This window comes from Setaria viridis, chromosome 5, assembly GCF_005286985.2.
Source record: "Setaria viridis chromosome 5, Setaria_viridis_v4.0, whole genome shotgun sequence".
Classification (NCBI taxonomy): Eukaryota; Viridiplantae; Streptophyta; class Magnoliopsida; order Poales; family Poaceae; genus Setaria; species Setaria viridis.
The window spans coordinates 16,510,511-16,533,919 of record NC_048267.2 but is presented as its reverse complement, the minus strand read 5'-3'; the positions used below and the strand labels follow the sequence as shown (position 1 = coordinate 16,533,919).

The 23,409-nt window shown below is 45.6% G+C and overlaps 3 protein-coding genes across 3 annotated transcripts; 1 reads left to right on the top strand and 2 right to left on the bottom strand.

Moving 5' to 3' along the window:
* Positions 1–286: 286 nt before the first annotated feature.
* LOC117858574 (NADH dehydrogenase [ubiquinone] 1 alpha subcomplex subunit 6) lies at positions 287–3,877 on the bottom strand. Its single transcript, XM_034741656.2, has 2 exons — positions 3,528–3,877; positions 287–696 (listed from the first exon to the last, which is right to left on the bottom strand). Exons 1-2 carry the CDS (start codon positions 3,738–3,740, stop codon positions 511–513), a joined length of 399 nt encoding a protein of 132 aa, XP_034597547.1. The 5' UTR covers positions 3,741–3,877; the 3' UTR covers positions 287–510.
* Positions 3,878–16,443: 12,566 nt separating this feature from the next.
* Positions 16,444–19,665, top strand: LOC117859253 (uncharacterized). Its single transcript, XM_034742466.2, has 6 exons — positions 16,444–16,713; positions 16,908–17,210; positions 17,903–18,007; positions 18,114–18,161; positions 18,848–19,105; positions 19,196–19,665. Exons 2-5 carry the CDS (start codon positions 16,956–16,958, stop codon positions 19,085–19,087), a joined length of 648 nt encoding a protein of 215 aa, XP_034598357.1. The 5' UTR covers positions 16,444–16,713; positions 16,908–16,955; the 3' UTR covers positions 19,088–19,105; positions 19,196–19,665.
* A 2,023-nt stretch (positions 19,666–21,688) lies between these two features.
* Positions 21,689–22,306, bottom strand: LOC117856279 (peroxidase 12-like). Its single transcript, XM_034738674.2, has one exon. It carries the CDS (start codon positions 22,304–22,306, stop codon positions 21,704–21,706), a length of 603 nt encoding a protein of 200 aa, XP_034594565.2. The 3' UTR covers positions 21,689–21,703.
* Between the last annotated feature and the right edge of the window lie 1,103 nt (positions 22,307–23,409).

Genomic DNA, 23,409 nt, shown 5'->3' with positions numbered 1-23,409 from the left:
AGTGTGTTGCTTTGGATGAATAATGTTGCTTTAACGTTTTTAATTAAATTTTGAATACCTTGAAGAAAGAAGAGCAGCACCGGCTTCCCTTTCAAATTTATTTGGATATATCTAGAAGGTACCAACTAAACTATTATAACTTTCATCTTTAAACGTCGAACACAGGTTTCAATTTGATCTTATACAAAATACACGGTGTATCGGACTATCGGCATTTAAAGCTCATGGGTATCGTACTATCGGCATGTTCAGCTCCATAACTGGAGCCAAAACAAAAGACACGAAGTTTGATCTTCATAGCCTCCATTCATAAACTTGATGTTTTGATTTCGCAAGTACAACAACAATCCACAAGTGAAACAACTTACAGCAACATCATATTGAGCAGAAGATTGAAGGGCCAAATAAATCAAAACCTCCAGTTGCGAAACAACTGGGCTGGGTAGGTCATCGGCATCTTATTCGGAGCACCTCCAGAGTATTACAGAAGGTGGAGATCTGTAACTCAGATCAGAAGTAATTGCTAGTGTAGAATTTCTTCAGGAAATCAGAACTTCCTTGGTCCTTTGAGCCCAGCTCATGCACAAGGCCCTCTTGGCCGATCACATACTGCCCAATCACGTGATGGCGCTGCTTTGCGTGCTCAACTATGTTATTCAGCTCCTCCGTCCCCTTGAACAGAAGCATATCAATAACCTGTTTTGTTTTAAAAAAGGGGGTTAGTTGTCATGAAAATGACATGCATGATACTTTGGTAAGAAAGGCCACTTCCTTGCATGAATGGTAATATAAGAAGCATCAGTCCCGACATTCAGAAGAAATGGAAGGGTACAGATAGCAAAGCAGGGATCTGCCATAGATCCAAGGGTAAGGCATTGCTGGAAACATGTGAAACAATAATTATAGAGGTTTCTGAAATTTGTGTTGGATTGAGGTTGCAGGCCAGAAGTGGTGCATACAAAGCAGACATACTTAGCACTCTCATCATGTAAAACTCACTGAATGACAACACTAAGTTGTCCAGGAATATCACAAACTCATTAGATTTAATTATAAATTGGAGTTTCTGCAAAATTTCACCAACGTATCAGGATCTTTGATTCCAATAACTGTGATTCAACATATTAAACACAGCTTCCTTGCTCCATCATGTCCACTCGCCTGGCACAAGAACCTGAATCTAAAAGATTTTCAAGTTTTTACCAGCTTGAATTCAGTTTATAATTTTGGAAGAAGTCCAAATAACACTCTGGATTTCGATCCAGAGTCCGTTTGTCCCCTGATATAATACCATGAATCCAACCCTCTAAAATTTAATCTCGTCCAGATCACCCAGCCTTGTTCGGTTTGATATGGATTATCAAGGAATGAGAGGGATTGGGAGGGAATTGAGCTATATTCCCTACCAATCCATGCCAAGCCCTGCGCAACCGAACAAGGCCTAAGCTGGTTTTGCATCTGTGGTCCTTTGTCACCATGGTTTTGCCACTTAAACTTCCTAATCATATAGGTAACACAAGAAGGGGCAACAATAGCAAAGCAAAATATATATTTGCATCTGAAAAAGATAGTATATGTAATTAATCCAGATCTCAAACTGGTGCAGAACCATATTCATGGCCATTTCTGCCCCCACATGGTCAAGATGAATAAAATAACATGAAACAAATTACACCTACATTTCATGTACATATAACGAAACTACAGACCGAAATGCATCACAATAAAGAAAAGGAACCTCAAGAATTCTAATTTAAAGCACAAGGTTATAGCTATGCATCTTTCCTCCGGAACAAAAGTGACTTGCATATGTTTTTTTCCCCAAAATGTCCACAAAGCCTAAATTATTATCTTGGTGCAAAACAAGAACTACAGCTTTTTTGCAGACTTTCCAGTTATCATCATATTTTCATGAAGATTCTACTTTCAGTTTGTTCATCAATAGCCTCTAGTTATACCAATATGATTACACCAAACACCACAATTATTTAACTGACTCCCAGATAAAAAAATGTTTATGCTTAAGTTATGTAAATCTACCCTGGAATAAAAAAGTATGCATGATTCATTTTTCCCACATAGCATACAGCCATACACCAAATAGATATACTGCTTACAGGAACATACACCTGGTGAGCTCCAAGTGAAGAAAAAAATGTTAAGAAAATATTAAACTGAGTTGGAAGGTAACACACTTTAACTTGGTCAAGGTAATTGTATCTCATAACTATACAGGAGTTCATATTTGTGGATTGATCAACAATAGAAGCCACATAACTTGTAGTAACATTCCAAACAAGACAATAAACTGCAAATTATCACCTATAGATTTGCATCGTCGCCTACATTGTGACACTGTAAACCATGAAACTTTTAGGACACAGAGATCCAATCATGCAATATTCAACTTCATTAGAAGATATAAATGGGATCTAGCTTCTTCCATGGGAGAAAAAACAGAACTTTGATAAATGTCTCCAAATTTAGAATGAGCTGGCTGTTTAACAACAATCAGCAAGGTGTCCAGAATTATAAAGTTCATCCTTAACCCTGCCTAACAAAAACAACCAAGAACTAAATTTGGGTTTGTACAGAATTCAGAAGTCTAACAACTACAGGGATGGAGCACCCAGAGTATCAAATTCATGTTTCATTAATGGATTTGCATTAATAGACATCTCTATAATTATTTTGGGTGGACAGTGACGGTAATCCACCAGGCAATGCTAATAATTTCCCTGTAAACTTTGAATGTTGACATCCATCACAAGTAACCAAATCATTCCAGACTACAAATGTCAAATATCCCTAATATCTCTGACTGTAAGCTGCCTCATTGGCAAAAGGTGTGAATCATATATTCAGATAGAAACATAGTGCAATAGTTGGGGTGAAATTGATGTCATATCAGGGAATCTTCCCCCAGAAACATTGTATAGAAGCATAATGGAAAAGCAAGTTCAATTCAGTAACTACAGCAAATGTAAGACTAATAGGAAAGCAAGCAACATTTAGCATCACAATTCACAACCACAATGCAAACTGACCAATTCAATCAAACACTACAGTCAACCGTGCACTTAGCCAGCAACTGCGATACCTACGAAATGAGCAGGTTACAAACACTGTAACCTGTCTTCGAGGAATAAAGTGTAAGGGTTTGTTTGGATACACCCATTTGCCATGTGGATAAGAGGTGGCTGCGGGATAAGATTGAGGGGAAATTAGTTCATTTCCACCTCAATCCCCTCCAATCCACAAGGGGAATGGTTTATGCAAACTAGCCTTAAGTCTAAAAATACTGCAATCGACTGAGTCTTTCACGGAAAATCTTGTAATCCACCCAACATGTCATATCATACCGACGGCGCATCCACGATTCAGAACCCCAACTAACCGAATGTGTCGGATTCCACAGCAAATGCACCTCCAGATCGGACAGATACCAGATTGGAGAAATGTTCATCTCGGACCTAGGGATTGAATCGAGAGGGGAAGCCAGAAAATGAACAGGTGGGAGGGGGAACCTTGGGGTTGGTGACGTTCTGGTTCTTGCGGATCTCCTTCGCGATGGTGGAGCGGAGCTGGGAGGGGGTGACGACGTCGTCGAGGTTGTAGATCTCCATGACGGTGGGGATGGAGCGGCAGGCCTGCTTGAAGAAGTCGAACACGCGGTGCCGCGCCTCCTCCAGCGACGCCGAGTTCGGGGGCACCTTCACCGCGCGCATCGTGAACGCCATCGTTCCTCGACTCCTCCGGCCGCGCCGCCTCTCCCTCGCCGGTGGGTCGTGCAGTCGTGCTGATGGTTGGCTTCGGTTCGAGCTCTCCGGGAGGGCACGTGATTTGGCTGCGGGAGGTGTGGTTGGGCCGGGAGGAAGTGGACGCCGTTCAGGCAGGGCTTGGGCCGAATGCAAACACGAAATAAGTATTGTATAGTGTTTTTTTTTTTCTTTTGGGATCGTAGTGCGTATGAATTTGAATGGATTGATAACGTGTGCTCTGTATTTGCGGATGTAGATATTCCTGTAATCTGAAATTATTAATTAATATGATTATATCTATATCTATATCTATATGCAAGCCCACTTTTTTGTTTGATCCAACCTAATCTCTTTGACACGTGGATCGTATACAGTCATGTGGGTCCATATTCTGTACACAGATAATAAAGGGGAAAAGCTTCTTTCTTCGCCACGGCCACCCGCTCCGCCGCCGCCCTCCCCTCGGGCCCCACCACTCGGGCTCCCTCCCGAAGTTCGCCGCCCGCTCCGCGGCGCGCGCCGACTGACTGACTATCCCTGCTCGAGCTACGCCCGCACCCACCCACGGAGTCGTAGGCCTGCGCCGCACTCCAGAAATGCTTCAAGGGAGAGGCTCCGCATGTGGGACCCTCCAGGGGGGCGGGGTGGGGTTGGAGGCGGCCGGGGAGTCATCGGAGAGCGAGGGGAAGTCAAGGTCAGAGAAGGAGAAGTCGTCGTCCGGGTCGAGGAGGAGGTCCGCGTCGGGGAAGCGAAGGAACAACTCCAAGTGGGCAGGCTGGTGGTGCCTCCAGGGGGCGGCAGCGCCGACGCTTGATGACAGCGCCGGCGCGGTCAACAGCGGGAAGCGCGGGTCCATGTAGGTCGGCGACGGCGGCTCGGTCGTCGGCTTGCTCTCGCACCCTGTGGCGGCGGAGGCAGAGGCGGCGGCGGGCTCACGGCTGTCCGGCGCATGGTCTTTTGTGGGTTTAGAGAGAGAAGAGTGAGAGCAGTGGGTCGGGTTGGTGGGCATGGCGTACGTGGGAGGAGTAGAAGGGCCGGGGTTGCTGCCGCTGGCCACCGCGTGGTCCCGGTTCATGGAGGTGCACAGATCTCGAGGTAGATAGACGGTGGAAGTGGGCTTGGGTTGGTGCGGATGGTGCAGGGAGCGTGGGGAATCTTGGTGTGGAGTAAATGGTGTGGACGCGAGGTGTCTGAGGGAGTTTGGATGGACTCGGTGAATGGGTTGCGACAGCTTGGGCTAAGATCTTTACTCGACGTCAAGGCAAAAAACTCGTGGCAAGTTACAATCTGTATGTATCCTTATTCTTTCTCTAAATCCTTGGGTGAGATTGATGGAGAGACGCCGAGACGGAAGTTGTGCTCTGTGGCAACGACGGGCAGCGGCGCCAACGGGAGTCTCAACGCCCCGGTCTCGCGTGTCTCGCTTGCAAGCGTCGCTCCACCTCGCTCGGCACGTCGATGAGTGCTGCGCCACTCGCCTCGGCGCCTCGCCATGAATATGGGCCGAACGTGGCTGACATGCAAGCTCCGCAAAACAAGATTGGGACACGCCCGCCGCACGGGCTCCTTGGCGCAACCTTCGTGGGCTCACCTGGTACTTCCTCGCTGCATAGACCAAACCACAGCTCGGTTTTGATCCCCGCCGCCGGCGATTCGAGCGTGTGAGGGAGATCCGCCATGGGGAGATAGACGAAGTTGGGATAGATGGATGGCGGATCCCAACCGAGCAGCATACATCTAGTGCCGCCGCCACCACGGGTCCCGCACGGCTGCATACATCCAGCGCCGCTGCGGCGCCGCATGCTCGAACTGCATGCCCGCACGTGCACTTGTTCGTGCGCCCGCTGCTGCATGTCGTAGCAGTCTCTAGACCTTCTACGACCGGACAGGCAAGACGCAGGGCCATTGTCACTAGTAGAGAATTGGGCTTTAGTCCCGGTTGGTAGGGTGCAAATATCCCGAAAATCCATCCGGGATAAACCAACCGGGACAAAAGGGGGGTCTTTTATCCCGGGTCACTCAACCGGGACAAAAGACCCCCTTTTATCCCGGTTGGTAATACCAACCGGGATAAAACGGGTCACCACGGCCGGCGCTGCAAAAAAAAATCCCGAGCTCCCCGGAGGCAATTTTCTTTCGTATAGGCATAGCTAGCTGCTGGCGAGTGGTGACCGTCCAAAGTTTCTCATTGATAGGTTTGGTTCCCGTTTATTTGCCTTAATTCACAAGGCTTTTACTTTTATGTTTTCAATGCAATTTTCATTTTTATGGGTGCATTTTGATTTAATTTATGCATTGTGCTTTTATATCGTCCTGTTTGGTTCCAAGCTCCTAAAATTTTAACTCCTAAAACTTTTAGGCAGCCTTCTAAAAGCTCCTAAACAACTGTTTGGTTCCACCTTCTAAAATTGACTAAAGTCATTAAATACTACTGAACAAAGACACTTTTGCCCTTCTTCCTCCTACCCTGCTACCCCTGTGAGCAAAAAAGCTCTTCCTCGCTAGCGTCGCTTCTCCGCCCCGCTTCTCCCCTTTGGTCCGCGGTCGCCAAGCCATCCCCGCTCACGGCCGCCCCAATGCCTGCCTAGAAGCACCCTCCCCCGCCGCTAAAGGTACGGAAGCCGGACTAAATCGGCCGCGGGTACCGAATCGAAGCCGCCGGTGTGCGTGCGTGGCATGGGTGTTGTGCTTGTGCCGAGCCCGTGGAGAAGAAGTCTAAGCTGGAGGAGAACGGCGCCCGCGCTGGCGCCGTAGCCAACGGCAACGCCTGGTGCTGCTCCTTCGCTGGCGCGCCGGACAGCCCCGACCTCCGCCCGCTCCCCCCATCCTCCACCGCAGCAGCTGTCGCGTCCCCGGCGGCGGGGAGGAAGCTACCACCCAAGTCCCTCTCGACGCCATCATTCCACAGCCAGGCTGGCGGGCCTCGGCGGGCTCATCGACCCGCGCCGCATCCTCTCACCGGACCGTGTCTCCCCATCGACCCCGACGGCGTGGTCCTTCCACTCCTCCCGCTCCCGCTCCCCCCTTCACCACCAACTGTGGCGCCGCCGGCTCCAACCGAGAATGCGGCTGTCATCGTGGTCCCCGCCGGCGCCGGCTTGTCCTCGATGGGAAGGGAGTGGCCGCCAGCATCGAGGAGGAGCGGGGGCGCCGCGGCCAGCCTGTGCGGCGACGCAAGGGAGCGGGGGCGGCGGATCCGGCGGCACGAGGGAGCGGGGGTGGCGGATCCAGCGGGTGCCAGCGTGGAGGAGGGAGGGAGCGGCGGCGGGAGCGTTGGATCCGACGCGCGAGGGAGCGGGGGCGGCGCGAGGGAGCGGGGGCGTGCGGTCAGGATGTGGGTGCGGGGGTAGTGGGGATTCAGGATGGACTTTAGGAGGTTTTAGGAGGGGTGGAGCTCCTAAAGATATTGAACCCTCCTAAAATTTTTTAGGAGCTTTTAGGAGATGTGTTTGGTTCTTTAGTTAGATTTTAGTCACTTTTTAGCTCCTAAAGTTTTTAGGAGGTGGAATCAAATAGGACCTAAATTTATGTGAAATTTTTACCCGTAGCAACGTACGGACATGTTTGCTAGTCCTCTAAAATGAGGAGAATCTATATGCGTTTTAGAGGCATACCGAGCCTGATCTTTTTACATATTATTCTGTTATTTATGGCTCTAGATTAGATCTAACATTGTACATAAAAAATAAATGTCATTGGGTCTAAAAAATGTTAAAATATGATCCGAACCTACTCTAGAGATAGAGTCCTGCTCCTACCTGAGTTCTATTTCCACAAGTTATATGTAAATCACAAGGTAAGACATCTTAGATGAGCCATTATCCTCACTATTTGTAAATTCTTCTCAATAATGATGGTCTTCCGTGGGATTTTCTCGCAGGGGTTATTCCACATTAAATTCATGTCTCGTGTTAGATTTTTTTCGCATTATTTACTTACGAGATTCGATTAAAAAAATTAGGTTTCAATCCCTGTTCATCCCGCCACCGGCGGAACTCTAATCTGCTACGGCGATTCGATCCACTCCGCGCGAGCGTGTCTCGACATAATCGCCGCATCCTGGTCGAGGTCACGTTGGTGTCCGAGACGGAACAGAGTTCCGTATTCTGGTCGGAGACGCCGACAGCTGCCGCCAAGTTTTGAATTATCGCCGACGATTTGTCTCCAAAGCTGCAGCGTCCGAGGCTGCACATTCATCTATCAAACCGGCCGTCCCTGTTCTCTACTGCTGCAGGTTGCAGCGATTAGATCAAAGGGAAATTCCAAGCGGAGGTCAGATATTCGATTCGTGCTGATGGTGATCCTTGCTCTCGTGAAAAACAATTGTGAAGAATTCTGCTACGCGCACAAGTCAAGGCTACCAGGAGGTTTCTCCAATTTTCTATTGGACGTACACAGACGTGTACGTTGACGGCAATTAGCACGCTAATTTGTGAACGGTAAGCGCACGGATCATCATAGCTTTTTCTAGTATTATATCCAAGGTTTATTAATCTATGGATCGGCAACGAACTGGGTTTTCTATTTAGCTCAATAAATCTAATCCTAGCATAAAGCATAGTTTACATATAAAGGATAACCTTGAGGTAAAAATAAATATTAAAGGTAGATCACATCCACAGATATATATGATAACACCACCAAAAGTAGTAAGAGTCTATCATCTTCTAGTTATAGTTCTAACCAACGAGCAAGCACATCATGCATCTCATCCAAAACAATCTTTAAACTACTACCTCCAGTCAACCTCCCAAAAACCCCCACCCTACACGAAAGCAGACCCCGTCACGGTCCCCCCTATCGGCGCAAGCAGTTTAAGGGCACGAACACAGGTGAACATGTCTAGCTATGATGAAGGGTCAACATATTAGATATAATCACCATGATTACATAAAGCATGCTATGTAGTCTAACCGCGAATTAGATTAAGGAACAAGCAAATTCATGATAGGTAGAAAATCATAAAAGGAGACAAGAAGTCTCTAACAGATCGGATGACAAGAAGAATATTACTCATATAATAGATGTATTTAGATCATCACCTCCGAGTACATACCATTGATGATCACAACTAGCTCCTGAACTCCACCATGGCACAACCGTGCAGGGAAGGCCATGGTGGTTAGGGTTTGGCTTTAGACACCATATTCGCTCGGCGTGGATGAGGGAGATATGCCTCGTGCAAGATCTTCTACTTCTGCAGGCCTTCTAACCTTCCAATCTTGAGTTTCCCTTAGCTTGACCACGAGATTGACTTGCCAAATCACCATATACTTTGCTTGTAAGTCATCTAGAATGATGCTTCGTAAAATGTGGACGCATTTGGACGGTGAATTGGTCCAGGCCGATCAGTCTATGGGTCCGGTCTGAAGCATCCCCACATAAGTAGAGACTAAATGTGATACAAATATCAGTCCCAGGAGGCTGATAGTACATTTATTCGATAGATAATTCAGTTACCGTACAACTCCCGAGGGAGTGGGCGTGAAAGCCACGCAGCGATAAGTAGTAATTAAAGAACGGCGGCTAACCAAGCGACTGCCAAAAGACAGCACTCGGGACTACACGGCAGCAGCAGCATCTTGGGAAGGCCAACACCACAGGCAGCGTTGGGTGCAGACACAACCTCTACTCAAGGTCCTCGGTGACGAAGTCGGGGTCTTCCTCTGTAGCAACGAAGCAAGGGTGAGTACAAACGTACTCAACAAGTCCAACCCCATCCACGGAGGTGGATACAAGCAAGTATATGCACAGGTTACAACAAGGATAGGCTAGAGTTTATTTGCGGTAAAGCTAAATTTTCAACATATGCAATGGTTTGTTTTCGAAGGGTTTTTGTAAAGCTTTCCTCTAGTGCCCGAAACATTGAGGGGGGTTGATCCTACACAAAGGATCCAAGTTTTTATCGCTATCGGACTCCCCGTCCGCCATAGCGCACGGCACAACTGCCGGACTCTTCAAAAATCCAACACACACACACATACACGTGACATCCTTGCCCAAGTACTAGTTATGTGACCAAGCCGTAACTCGTCCAATGCCGTGGACACGGCTACCCGGATAGGTTTTAACTCTGCAGAGGTTGTACACTTTTCCCACAAGTAGGGTACCGCAGCACGATCACCTTAGTGCCGGTGCGGATCCTAACAAAGCCATTACCCACCTTAGCTAAGACTGACTAGCCCTCACAGAAGCACCCAAGGGGTTCACGGCTCATTCATGAGACCGTAACCGGGACCTAAGTCACCAAGATCTTACTCCTTTTCCATGGGCTCCCATTGCTCACCAGCACCCCTGAGGACTAACAATTCAGCTAGTGGGATTTATGCTAAGCCGTTGCCCATACAACGGTCGAGTGGTTGCACGATGGTGGAATTAGGCAAGATGACACATCAACTCGGTCCTTAATTACGACAAGATGGATATCTCCCGACATTGCTCAACCACCAAGGTACGAGCACAACAATCTGGCATCCCACACAAGGAATACCCATCCATCTTGTCTACACATCCTTTTCCCTTGAACCCAAAAAGCCATTTTTCTCACTTGACCACACACACGTTTATTTTCCGAATACACCATTGTAATAATGATTGCAGTTAAGTAGTAATTTCCTAAGCATTCTAGCGGTGGTTATCGACTAAATAGAGCGTGTCATATTTAGAGACAACCATAGGATAACAAGGAATGTTCATAACAATCAAGGGGTGGCTATCCAACCATGTCTTGCGATGAAATAATATGCATTTTGTAAAACAGTCCAATAGGTTGTGTTTTGAAAACTAGGTATTAAATATGCATCAAAGGGTGAGATTGGACTTGCCGTCTTCAAAGCCTTCCGGGAGTTCCGGCTCGCGGTACTGGTCCTTGGGCTCGGGCTCGTGGTCAAACTCCTCCTCGGGCTCCTCCTTGGGCAATCCGCGATCTACGGCACACACAAGCAGACACACAAATAAATAAAAGAAAGATCGGTTTTTAACCGTGAGCTCCGAACAGGAAACGTTGACGGAAAATAGGTAGAAGGATTATTTTTGGGAAATTTGGATATGGATCGGCGAAAGTATTCCAGAGGATGACGTGGTGAAATTTGGGTTTAATTGGAGGAAGTTTGGCGCATGAAATGACGGGTTAAACATGAATTAGGGGCTTAAACGGAGGTTTAGGATTGATTTATAACAAACCAGGGACCTATTTGTAAATACTTTCGGAGGTGGAGGGGCTTATCTGTGAAAAAGCTATGAGAGTGGTGGGAGGACCGGTTCGTAATTTGGGAGAAGATGGGGGTCAGATCGGGATTCTTAGGAAATTTGCTCCTTCTTCTTCCAGGAACCAGAGGAAGAGAAAGGGAGTGGACGGTGGCCGGCGGCGGCCGGCCGACGGGTCCTTGCCGGCGGTGCCGAAGGTCGGGGGAGATGGAGGGAGGAACGGGGATCCCATTTTGCCTCACCTCGGGCAGGTGGCGTCGGAGGAGGGGGTGGGGCGCCGGCGCCCGTGGGGCGGCGATTTTGGCGGCGGCGGCGGTTTTGGCGGCGGCGGCGCAAGGGGTGGAGGTGGTGAGCTGGGGGAAGATGGGGCGGCGAGGAAGGCCGGTCGTGCCCCTATTTATAGGCCAACGGGGGGGGTGACCGGAGGTAGGGGCCGGTTACTGGCCGGCGGCGTGAGCTCGGCGGCCACGGCACCGATGGCGTGCCGGGCGGGAGGTAGGGGCCGGCGGGGCGGCGGTGGGGCGCGGGGCCGAGGCTGCCGGCGCGGGAGGGCGACGTGCGGGGCTGGGGCGTCCGGCGCCGGGGTCGTGGCGCAGTGGCAGGGAACCGGGGCCGGGCCGGGCGCGCGGTACGAGGGGCGGTGGCGTGGCCGGCACCGCGTCGAGCGGCGGGTCCCAGGTGAGCGGTGAGCCGGGTTGGCCGCTGGTATGGCGCCAGGAAGGGGGGGCGCCGGAGTAATGGCACTAGGGCCGGTGGTTCAGGCGCCAGGAAGAAGGAAGAGAAGGAGAGAGAAGAAGGAAGGAGGAAGAAGAAAGAAGAAGGAGGAAGAAAGGAAGAAGGAAAAGAAAAAGAAAAGGGAAGGGAAAAAGTGAAAGAAAAAGAGAGGGACCGGCGGCGATCGCGGCACACGGTTAGAGCACGCGCGCGGCGGTCTGTCGACGGCACGCGGTGAGATTTACGGGCACAGATAAAAAGGTAGGGGTCGGCATGGGTGCCGGGACGACGAAATTGCCGGGGAGATTTCCGATTTCCGGGAGCTCAGCTAGTAAAAAGATTTTAAAGGCAATTTTAACGGGTGATTTTAGTTGGTGATTTCTGCGGATGTTACACGGTCCTGGGCCGATCGGCCTACCCTCTTTTGGTCTCCGCTGATCCTCATCTCTAGTGTAGACTTCTTGTGTTGTCCAAAGTTCTGGTCTAAATCCAACTTGTAGAAAAACCCTTCATTTGTGTCGTATTATCTGTGATTTTACAATATGGTCCAAAACACAACACATATGCGAATATGGGGTTATTTTAGGTGCCAAGTAGCGGGTTAGTATAAGAATAATGCATGAAAATATTATTCAAATGGCACTAAAACTGTGTGGATAATGAGCATCAACAGTGTACCCAGGTTGCAGGTTCTGCTAGGATTACAGAATAATGTACCTTTATTATTTACTGCAGATTGTTTTTCTTCTGGTTATTTCTTCACATGGCTTCTATGAAGTATGATATTCCGTTGCAGGATCGAGGTGCGATGCAACAAGTTTTGAGTACTTTGAAAGTCGCTGGTTGATGGTACTCTCCATTCAAAATTATTGATACATGCATGGTTTTCCAATTTGATTTGTTTGTCCAGCAAAAGATTTATGTCGAGGGAGGAGGATTATGACGAGCATGCAGGACTTTGTTTTTCAACATGCCGGTTTATTTCTTTGGTAATACTTTGGATACTGCATGCAGCTAAATGTTGATTGATGCCTTCTTCAACTGATGGTATGGTTTCTTGTTGTTCCTTGGTACAACTATTATTGGTGCTATTTAGTGGGCCATTATCATGCAATTGTGTCATTTTGGAGAGATCATATTTTGATGCTTCATTTGTTCTGGGAGAGCATTATTTTGGTGAAATAGTTTTTATGGGATATATGATTTCTGCTGCTAAGGCACAATAATTGGATCACTTTTAGTTAATCCTTATGGATATTTTAACATCGTCCATATCAGCCTAGTGGTTTCTATTATTCCTATGGAGTTGGTTAATTGAAAGTGAAGGTTTTGCTCTGAATTGAGTTTGAGGTGGATGATTCCAAGTGCAAAAGAGGAGGTTTTTTTGACTAGATACTACAACGTTTATTGGTGTCTTTGCTCGTTTAGAGGGGTCTAGTACAAACTTACTGCATAGATACTACAATGTTTTGTACTGGATTTGAGTACGTTTGTTGTTCAAGGCGGAAATGTCCGCTCATGACTGCACTATTGCACGGGTCTATTGCAGAGGTTTATACTCTATTAATTGCACATTTATGCCTACATCTCAACCGTGTTTGAATGGAGCAGGTATTGACCATGTCATGGAATTTAGTTTCTTCTTCAATTGGCAGTTTATTGTATGTGATGATACACATGCAAGTTGTTCTTGCAAGAGCGTTGTTTTGCCAAATTTTTGGTGTTCCCGATGGAACATATATTATTCCATGAGATGAATTCTTCACTAGATATTTATTCAATACCACAACTGATATTGTGACTTTATGTCGTTTGAGGATTGAGCATTATTGTCATTTGCATTTGAGGTCAGTTGCACAGACTCAGACTTTTTGCTGGGATTATGAACTTGTTGAAGACCCAGATTGTTCGTCTACTTTGTTGATAGCTGTGTGTGTGGACCTATTGAATATTTGCTCAGTTTTGCTTCATACGAAGTGTTAGAAGAATACTCAAATGATCTTATTGATTGATTAGTCATATGGACATTAGCATTCAAGAATTAAATATGGAGGTTTATTATTCGTCTATAGGAGGGAATTCGGCTCAAGGTGGAGATTGTTAAAATATGATCCGAACTATAGTCTAGGACTAGTTGTGTGTTGACGGTTGTTAAGTACCAAATATGACCATCAATATACTCAAGAATAAATGAGGAATGATATTTCTTACACGCATATTTCGTTTCAAATAATATAGTTCCACTTATCCTTGGATAATATTTGGTTGCAGGTGAATAAGCACAAAAGGATAGAGAAAGCACCCTCTATGGATCAAAAAAACACGCTTCTTGCAAATGGGAGGTCGCCACGTGTGCATCCCATAGATTGAAGGACTCACAAACTACCACAACCGCCTCAATCCGTCGGATAACGCACACAACTGCCATTGGGACCCGCATGTTAGACTACCACTCCAAGATAGTTGTGAGAGGGGCCACCAAGGGTTTGACCAAACCCTTGGATCGGTTGAACCACCTCTAGCTCCTCTCATGATCAACTTTCACGTGGCAACTGGTGGTGGCTCCCCTACATCGGTTATGGCATATTCTAGGAAGATCCCTTGCCAGAACCGCCTCTTGGAGCCTATAAATATGAGAGGAGGGGCTCCATTCTAGGACACACACACAACTAGTGAATCACTCTCTCCCTCTTAGTTTTCAAGTTAGTGGAGTTAGGCTAGAGTACCTCTACTTCAGGTTCCAGGTCTCCTCGGAGTTTAGGGTATGGCTCTTGTATCTTTTATTCCTAGGATGATTTTATTCTATTCAAAGTATACATCTTCTTCATATAGTGTTGTGTTTGGTTCTCATATACATGAGTTAGATATATACCCTTGCGATGTTGATATGCTAGGCTTATACACTCATATGGTAGTCGTATACCCTTGCTATCCTATTATAGGCTTATATACGTCCATGTATGCCTTGAGACCATGCTACATGTTATACTCAGTGTGCATATATATCTTGTATAGCTTAGTTGATCTATGCTACGACATTGGTTCATTGGCCATTTCTATGGCAGCTTCAGCCATTGATACAATAGCCCGATATGGCTGGAGTGTTGTTAACAATGCAAGCATGGTGCTTGGATTGCTTAGTCTCATTGGATATGAGTTTGCCCCACGGGTTGCTAGGGGTAGGCCGCAGGTGGTGACAGCCCTATTGGTCCTTTGTGATCCCCCACATTCGGGTACGCTGTAGGAGTTCGGAAATTAGCAGTAACTTGACTGGGTGGAACTAGTACGAGTATTGTCTCCCCGTGTGTGCCTGGGTGCATAGGCCTGAGTTCTATACAATGTATATGTATATTATGCTTGTATGATCTGTGCAGTATATAGGCAGTACATATGAACCTAGAGCTAACTCTTAGCCCTTCTCCCTAGCTTAGTTATCTTGAGATGATTCCCATGTGTGTCACACTATCTATCTATCTATCTATCTTACCCCTGCCTTGAGTATTGTTCCTATCCATCTTATGATGTGCTCATATGCATAGTAAACTCTTTTGATGTACCCGTCTTCCTTTGAGAAATACGATATCCTTGAGAATACTCTTGGGTAAAATGCTACAACGGTATATCCATGCACTTGCGGATTTATTTAAGATCGTTAAATATACCAACATTGTGTTACCCGATTTGATTCTTAGTCTATTACGAAACCTACTCTAGAGATAGAGTCCTACTCTTACATGAGTTCTATTTCCACCCCTATATATATGTAAGCCCTATGTAGACTGCAGGATAAGACATCTTAGATGAGCCATGTATCATCCCTGCTTGTAAATTTTCCTGAATAGTGATAGTCTTCCGTGGTTTTTTCCCGCAAGGGTTCTTCCACGTTAAATTCGTATCTCGTGTTCGATTTTATTTTCGCATTATTTGCTAAAATTTTACTGCGCTTCAGGAGCATACAAATTACATGATTGAGGACAAAACATGACCGCAACACTTAGAAAGTTTAAACACATAAGTGCCCTTTCTTCTTCAGGGCGTCGCAAATATATTGTCACTGGTGCCTACTAAGTTCATGTTTGTATCTCAGATGTTCAACTTTAATCAGTTAAAAATTAGAGCTTAATGATTCAAACAGGAGATTAAGGGTGGACTAAAAAATTAGTCCACTCCACAACTCAATAACCCTCCAAATCCAACTAATGGTAAAAATATCAAAAATACCGTCTCACTGAAAAAGCTTACCATTTCTTCTTTCTTCTCCCGCACCCGTAGGATAGAATGAACTTTTATCAATAAATGAAAAAATAAACACTAACACTAAATAAAATAGTGCTAATTTTAGGGATGTTTGGATACGAGGTACTAAATTTTAGGAGGGTCACATCGGATGTTCGGACGCTATTTAGGAGGACTAAACATGAGCTAATTATAAAACTAACTGCAGAACCCCTATACTAATTCGCGAGACGAATCTATTAAGCCTAATTAATCCATCATTAGCAAATGGTTACTGTAGCACCACATTATCAAATCATGGACTAATTAGGCTTAATAGATTCGTCTCGCGAATTAGACTCCATCCGTACAATTGATTTTGTAATTAGACTATGTTTAATACTTCTAATTAGTATCCAAACATCTGATGTGATAGGTAGTAAAGTTGAGGGGTGTTTGAAACACCCCTTAGTCCGCTAAACTCCATTCATACCTCCTTGGTTGAGAAGAAATAAATGAGAAAATATTAAAAAAAAACACCAAAACTATGCGCTCGGCGGCTGGGCCGAACTGTGGGCCTAATTTCTTCGGTTGACCGAACTTGGCGTCCGGCCGGATTCCTCGAGTCTCGTCCTCTCGCACGGCGGCGCCGCCATCTTCCTCTTCCTTTTCACCGGAGAAAGGCAGTCACCAGGCCAACTCCTGGTGGCCCCACCGGAGAAGAAGATCGGGAGGCATCAAGAGCCAGTAGTACTCCCCCGATCGACTCGTCGATTGGATTGGTGATCCAACTTTCGCTTTTTTGCCCCTTTCGTTGGTAAGAACCCTAACTAGCTGCGTATTTTTTTCAAGGAGTAATTTGTCCTGGGAAATAGATAGATCTGTTTCAGTTTGCCTAGTTCTATGAGAAACCGAATCTAAGTTATTCTGTTCAACTCAGGTTACAGCCACCTCTGCAGCTAGCGAAATCTTTGCTGATATTTTCCATTTATTGATCATTGTTCAATTCAGGTTATTGGGAAACCATTCTTTGTTGTTTGGTTTTTCTTGGAAGTCTAAATGGGATCAGAAGGACCTTCAGTTGTGACTGTCCATGTTACTGGATTCAAGAAGTTTATTGAAGTTCCTGAGAACCCAACTGAGAAAATAGTGAGCAACCTTAAGTCTTATATGGAAAAGAGAGGGTTGCCAAAAAACCTGGTACTTGGAAGCTGCACGGTTCTTGAAGTCGCAGGGCAGGGTGCACTTGGAAAGCTATATGAAGTTTTAGGGTCAGCTATTTCAGACAGAGAGGAAGGGTCGCACATAATTTGGGTCAGTGCTCACCTTATTCTATATTGGATAGTCTGTTTTTAGTACCATGCTAGGTGAAGCAGCTTTCCTTTATAATTCACCTGGAAAGATTTGTTTTGCTATTTTCTTTGTTTGTGTTCTCTCGACCATGAGGTTAGCATTAAAACCATCTCGGCTCAACTGCCATGTTTCTTAGTGCATTGAACTAAAATTATATTAAGAAGACTTAATTATCGATTCTGTAGGACTTCATGAATATATAAATTGATGGCTTAGTAGAAAATTGCATCCTAGAGAAAAATGAACTTCCCAGTTCAGGAAAAACACAATAAAGATGTGCCATCTCCTATGTTTCTGCTGTTTTCACTGATTTGTACTTCATGAATCTGCATTTGACTATGTGGGCATCTAATGCTGTGCTGTACTCTTGGCCTCTTGGGTGTAGCTGATGTTGGTTGTTGGTGCTAGTTGATTTTCTTTGTCTTACAGTAAAGCTCCATTTAAAATATTCAATATTTATGTTGTATGATGTCCAGATTACAACAGTAAAATTTCTGAGAGAAAAATATAAAGTGATAACTTGAAACCAATGCCTCAGCTGCTATCCACCTCTGTTCATTTGCATTGTCACGTTCTCTCTGAAAAGGTCATAAAAGTTTCTATAGTTATATCCAGTGCCACTTGAATTAATTTTCGTATGGATCATTTCTCAGATACACTTTGGGGTCAGTGGTGGTTTACCAAGATTTGCGCTTGAGAATCAAGCTGTTAATGACGCCACCTTTGCTTGTCCTGATGAGCTAGGATGGAAACCTCAGGTTGCGTTATTGCCCAATTGTCTATATTCATTATCTACATGTACAAACAAATCTTGCCATTCTCTATGTTTTATTTACTTCGTTGTTTATATATTTATATATGCAGAGGGTCCCTATTGTACCATCTGATGGAGACATCTCACGGGTTAGAAAGGTAATTGTAAAGTATGAAGTATAACTCCAAATTGCAAAGTATATCTAGAAATTGCAGCCATACTTTCTTAGATATCTTGTTGCATGAAATTCTGTTTCTGTGAATATTGTCTCTGCAGACACTATTTTACCTTCAAAGGTAGCAAAGTTCATAACGGAGCCACTTGATAAATGTTTTTGCTACCTCTGAAAAAGAAACTTTGATTGTAGAATTACTGTAAACTTTACCTTTCTTGTTTAGTTCTGTTTGAATAGCATAGCATCAGCTAATGAGAAAAAAGAATATGATCAGTGTCTGTCATCACCTGATTGCAGCAAGAAATTATATTTTACGTGACTACAGCATGTCCTCCATGCTGAAATCATTGGTACGAGTTTTGATAAGAGTTATTGGAATAGAGAAACTGTATTCTTGTCCTTTTTTACTATCCCTTCTATTATAAGAATGGATTTGTGTTCATTGAATATAATGAAATAAAAGAATATTGGATATCATGTTGTACATGTGAATCAAAATGTTGTTCCCTGTTACAGAAATGTTACTTGCTAGATTAATGGGTCTTTTATGCACATGTTACATACAAATTCGACTTTAAGGCTTGTGATTGTGACTTTTGGATCTCATTATTCAAGCATTATTTATATTATGATTAATAGCATTTTCATGAAGCTCTCTTTATGAATCAGACTACCCTTCCAGTTAATGAATTAACCAAGATGCTTCGAAAGATTGGCCACGATGTGATGCGTTCAGATGATGCTGATCGATTTGTATGCAACTATGTGTACTATCATTCTCTCCGCTTCGCAGAGGAACATGGCATCAAATCTCTGTTTGTGCATGTGCCCCTCTTCTCGACAATTGATGAAGCAGTTCAGATGCATTTTGTTGCTTCCGTTCTTGAAGCTGTTGCTAGCTTGAACTAGGAGGCAACTTATTACCAGGTGGGTCTAGTTAATCCTTTGGTCCATTTTATTACTGTAGGAAGAGCCTGAGTGTAATCCTTTTCTGTTTGGTTGATTTCTTGCTTGCAGATCAGTGGTTGTAAGGTGTACCTTATAGATGTGAGATGGTGTGGTCTTTGGTGTCATTGTTCTTGCTCTAAGGGGTGTGCTCAAGGAAAAATAGGTTGCTTATAGTGTTTATACCTATGGTGAATGTGGATTATGTGCCATCAAATGTTCTCAAACATGGGCGAAATCCTTAAAGGTGGAAAACGTGGAAACTTGGTTTCCATAGACTTCATGAATGGGTTGGAATACATGCACTAGTACAAGAAGACAATTGTGGATCATGTGATTTCTGATCTTTATTTTGCACCTCTTCTATAGATTTTCTTTTACTTTTTATAGACAATATACTCCCTCCAATTCAAAATACACATCATTAGGACATGGGCACGGTCTGCAATATGAAGCTTTGACCGATGATTTCTATGTAAGCATGACATTTGAACAAAAGGCAATAAAATATTTTGAAAATGGTTTTATGGTGATCATAATAATATCTATCTTGTATTGTTACCCTATGTAATTTTTTTATTGTCAACACTATGAAAGTTTGACAATCCTAAAATGATTTGTGTTCTAAAAGGAAGGAGCTGAGACACCAACTAAACCTGAAGCTCTGAACAACACTGCAGGTTTTGTCTGCGATCTGAAACTATGAACATCACAAAAGCTAGAGGAAAACGAGACACGCTATCTGATTACAGCTTGCCTGAACCAAGTACTATCTTTATATTTACCTATTAATAAAGCGATTAACACTTTTGCCCTCAAATTTTCTTTCGTCAGGTGGAACCGGTAAGAAATCGGAGGAAAACCGACTCCCTCCAAATGAACCGGCCCTTAAAAGGTAAAAATCATAGAAAATTCGCCGCCGCTGCCATAAACCGGCCGCAGTTGCCTCCTCCACGTGAAGATAGGGTGAAAACTGAGAAAATTCACATCATGAGGAAAACTCCCAAAAATAGGTGTCAGTGTGGTTCAAGAGAACCCACAACCTACAGCTTTCCCAAGCCAAACCGCCACCACCCGGCTACATGTTGTTTGTGACAAACATAGTTCATCTTCTTTTGATCAGTACCAAGGAAGTAAACTGATAGTACCTACTACCTACCATACGTGCCAATGAATATAGCATTATTGTCAAATTATTTTTGTTACCACTAACATAGTTCTTGGTTTGCAAAGAACATAAATGCATCTATATATAACATCAAGTATTTCATTAAAAATTTTCAAACTTTTTTGGCTTAAAAAGAATAGGACATGTGTGGGGAGTAGTACAATACATACTAGAGTAGAAAAGGTTGCATATGAGTAGAAGGAAGTATTAGAAGTAAAAAATCTATAATCTTTGAAAACATTCAGAGATCCATTGAATGCAATAAAATAATAAAAATAAAATATGGTGGTAGAAATAAAAAAAACTCCAGGAGTTTCAAAAACACAATTGATATTTCACTGTAACAGCGCACAGGTATAATGCTAGTAATACAAAATCACACAAATTTAGATGGAGCAATTAAAGATTGCATCTAGTCTCTTTTTTTCAACTTTTATTTTTAAGCTCGCCCCTGTCTGCAGCCTGTTCTTAAATCCATCCAAAGAAACACTTTCAATTTCAATGGTATTTTGCTCCCCCACAAGGCCATAACCTAGCCATTCTCCTATCAGTGGAACAATGTTCTAGTTGTATATTTGCCTGACTTCTCGAAGGATCATGCAACTTGATCTTGGTTATCTTTCGGAAGATGCATCAGTTCTACTTCAATCTTACCAAATTAAAAGTCCTCTTAAACTCAATTACCCATTCATTAGTCATTGCCATTATCTCACTAGTCTCACCTGAATAAGTAAGTACATTCATTCTGGAACATACCAGGTGCATTTTGTGATCTTCTGATACATATGATCTGTACATTCATTCTTTCTTGTGCACCTTGAAACTCATTGCGTCTCGGGCCTCCTATGACTTACCTTTCCGGTGGCCCGCCGGCTGGCCGTGGGCAACAGCCAGTGACCGGCATCTCGGAGTCTCCCAGCACGCCGCATGCTTAATAGCCTGTAGTGTTCCATCAACAGACCCCCAGTGTACAATTTGGAAAGAGTTGAAACAATAAAAACCGGCATAAGGCGTAGTCTGAAGGCAACCAGACACACAGCAGCTCATAGCCATTTCCTCCGGCGGCCATCTGGAGCAGACGCAAGCTCCTTGCCGATGCGTAGATTCTAAACGCCGATGATTGGGTTGCCGCCTGAATGCGGTTAGATCTATTTGCCGATCGTTCGAGCGGTCCAGCTCCGCAACCAAAATCTTGAGGGCCCGTTTGGATCTTTGGAATTGAATTCTATTCTAATAATCATAATTAAGACACAAATTAATTAAGCTACTATAATTGTATGTGAAATATATTTATATATTATTGTTGGTGATATGGGAGAGATACTTATGTGCTGCACTTCTGCTATAAGGAAGTGAGTCCAAGAGCATGCTATAAGAATTGAATTCCATGCTAATAATCATAATCTATAGAATCAACTACGGGAAACAAGAAATTCGCCGAGTGCCAGGGGCACGGCAAACGGCACACGGCAAAATATGTGACGGCAAACAAGGTTTTGCCGAGTGTTTTCTGTTTGCCGAGTGGCCAGAAAACACTCGGCATACAATTGTTGAAAAAAATAAAAAAAAACCTGTTCCGGCCGCCGGCCGCCGCCGCCAGCCACCACCGCCAGCAGGTCCACGTAGTACTTGTTGTCGAAGGTGTTGGGGGTCCGGATGTCGTTGACGGTGGTGTTGGTGGCGCCCTCGACGGGGCAGGTGAGCCGCAGCTGGCCGGCGAACCACTGGTTGAGGGTGGGGTCCTGCGTCGGGAACAGCCGCTTCTCGAAGGACCCGCAGTGGGCGATGCCGACGGTGTGCCCGCCGGAGAGCGCGCCGAGGATGGCGTCCTCCGACGCCGGTGCCAGGCCGTCGCGCCGGCCCAGGGGCACCTTGTACGCCGGGCCGCCACCCAGGACCACGGAGTCGCGGGCGGCGAGGGTGACGATGTCGGCGCAGGAGACGACGCGGCCGCAGGCCTTCTCGAGGCGGTCGCGGATGTCGTTGACGGCCTTGACCGCCGCCGCCGCCACCATCCACGCCGCCGCCACCCGCCGCCGCCGGCCACCATCCACGCCGCCGCCACCATCCACGCCCGCCAGATCCGGGGCCCCCGACGCGAGTCCCCGCCGGATCCGGGGCTCCTGACGCGAGTCCCCGCCGGATCCGGCGAGGAGGGGCGGATTCCCCGCCGGATCCGGCCGGATCTGGGGAGAGGGGCGCCCCGGCCACGCGAGGGAGGGAGGAGGGGAGAGGAGGGGGAGGGGTGCCGGTAGGAGAGGGAGAGGGAGAGGGAGGGAGGGCGGCGGCGGCGGCGGGAGAGGAAGGTGGGGGAGGGGGGCGTCGGTAGGAGAGGGAGAGGGAGAGGGAGGGAGGGCGGCGGCGGCGGCGGCGGTCGGGGGGGGGGGGGGGGGGGGCGGCGGCGGCGGCCGCCGGGGGGGGGGGCGCTGGAGGGAGGGGGCCGGGGGGGGGGACGCTGGAGGAGTTGGGCCCGAGGCCGGGCGCGGTCTGTCGTGGGGGGAGGCTGGCTGACCGGGGGATTGGTTTTGAGGGGTGGGGGCTGGTTTGCCGAGTGTCCTACGCGGACACTCGGTAAAGAGTTTCTTTGCCGAGTGTCCAACGTAGGACACTCGGCAAATTTTTTTTGAAAAAAATTTAAAAAATATCTAACAGTTTCAAAAAAATACCAAATTTTCACTCGAACCAATATAGGTTCTCTACTGACTATACAAAAAGTTTTGTAGTCAAACCGAACTCGACCGTCAATTCGACTCTAAATTTTATTGAATCCTTCTCAAAGTTACTATTCTTCTTCTGAGATGCTTCGGTTTGTAATCATCGTACATGATGAAATGTGCAAAACCTTCTCAATTTTTTTCCACAGCCTCCACGTATTATATCATCACATCATGACAAATCTTAAGATTTTCAGACTTTGATTGTTTTTTTTACAATTTAAAAATACTACTGCCACACGTTCATAGTCGTGTTTCCTGAACAAGATGTTCGAAATTTCTTTTCATTTCATGGGTCAGGTCTCAAATTGGTCCAAATAACATGAATATCATTTTTCTACTCATTTTATTCCATAATTTGAATCACTTGCAGTTCAAATTTGACTTATACCAAAAATTCCCTT

Coding starts and splice junctions, on each gene's coding strand:
- LOC117858574 (XM_034741656.2), bottom strand. CDS start 3,740: ATGGCGTTCACGATGCGCGCGGTGAAGGTGCCCCCGAACTCGGCGTCG. Junction 697..3,527: donor AGAACGTCACCAACCCCAAG/GTTCCCCCTCCC, acceptor AAAACAAAACAG/GTTATTGATATGCTTCTGTT.
- LOC117859253 (XM_034742466.2), top strand. CDS start 16,956: ATGGGATCAGAAGGACCTTCAGTTGTGACTGTCCATGTTACTGGATTC. Junction 18,008..18,113: donor AGCTAGGATGGAAACCTCAG/GTTGCGTTATTG, acceptor TTATATATGCAG/AGGGTCCCTATTGTACCATC. Junction 18,162..18,847: donor ACATCTCACGGGTTAGAAAG/GTAATTGTAAAG, acceptor TTTATGAATCAG/ACTACCCTTCCAGTTAATGA.
- LOC117856279 (XM_034738674.2), bottom strand. CDS start 22,306: ATGGTGGCGGCGGCGGCGGTCAAGGCCGTCAACGACATCCGCGACCGC.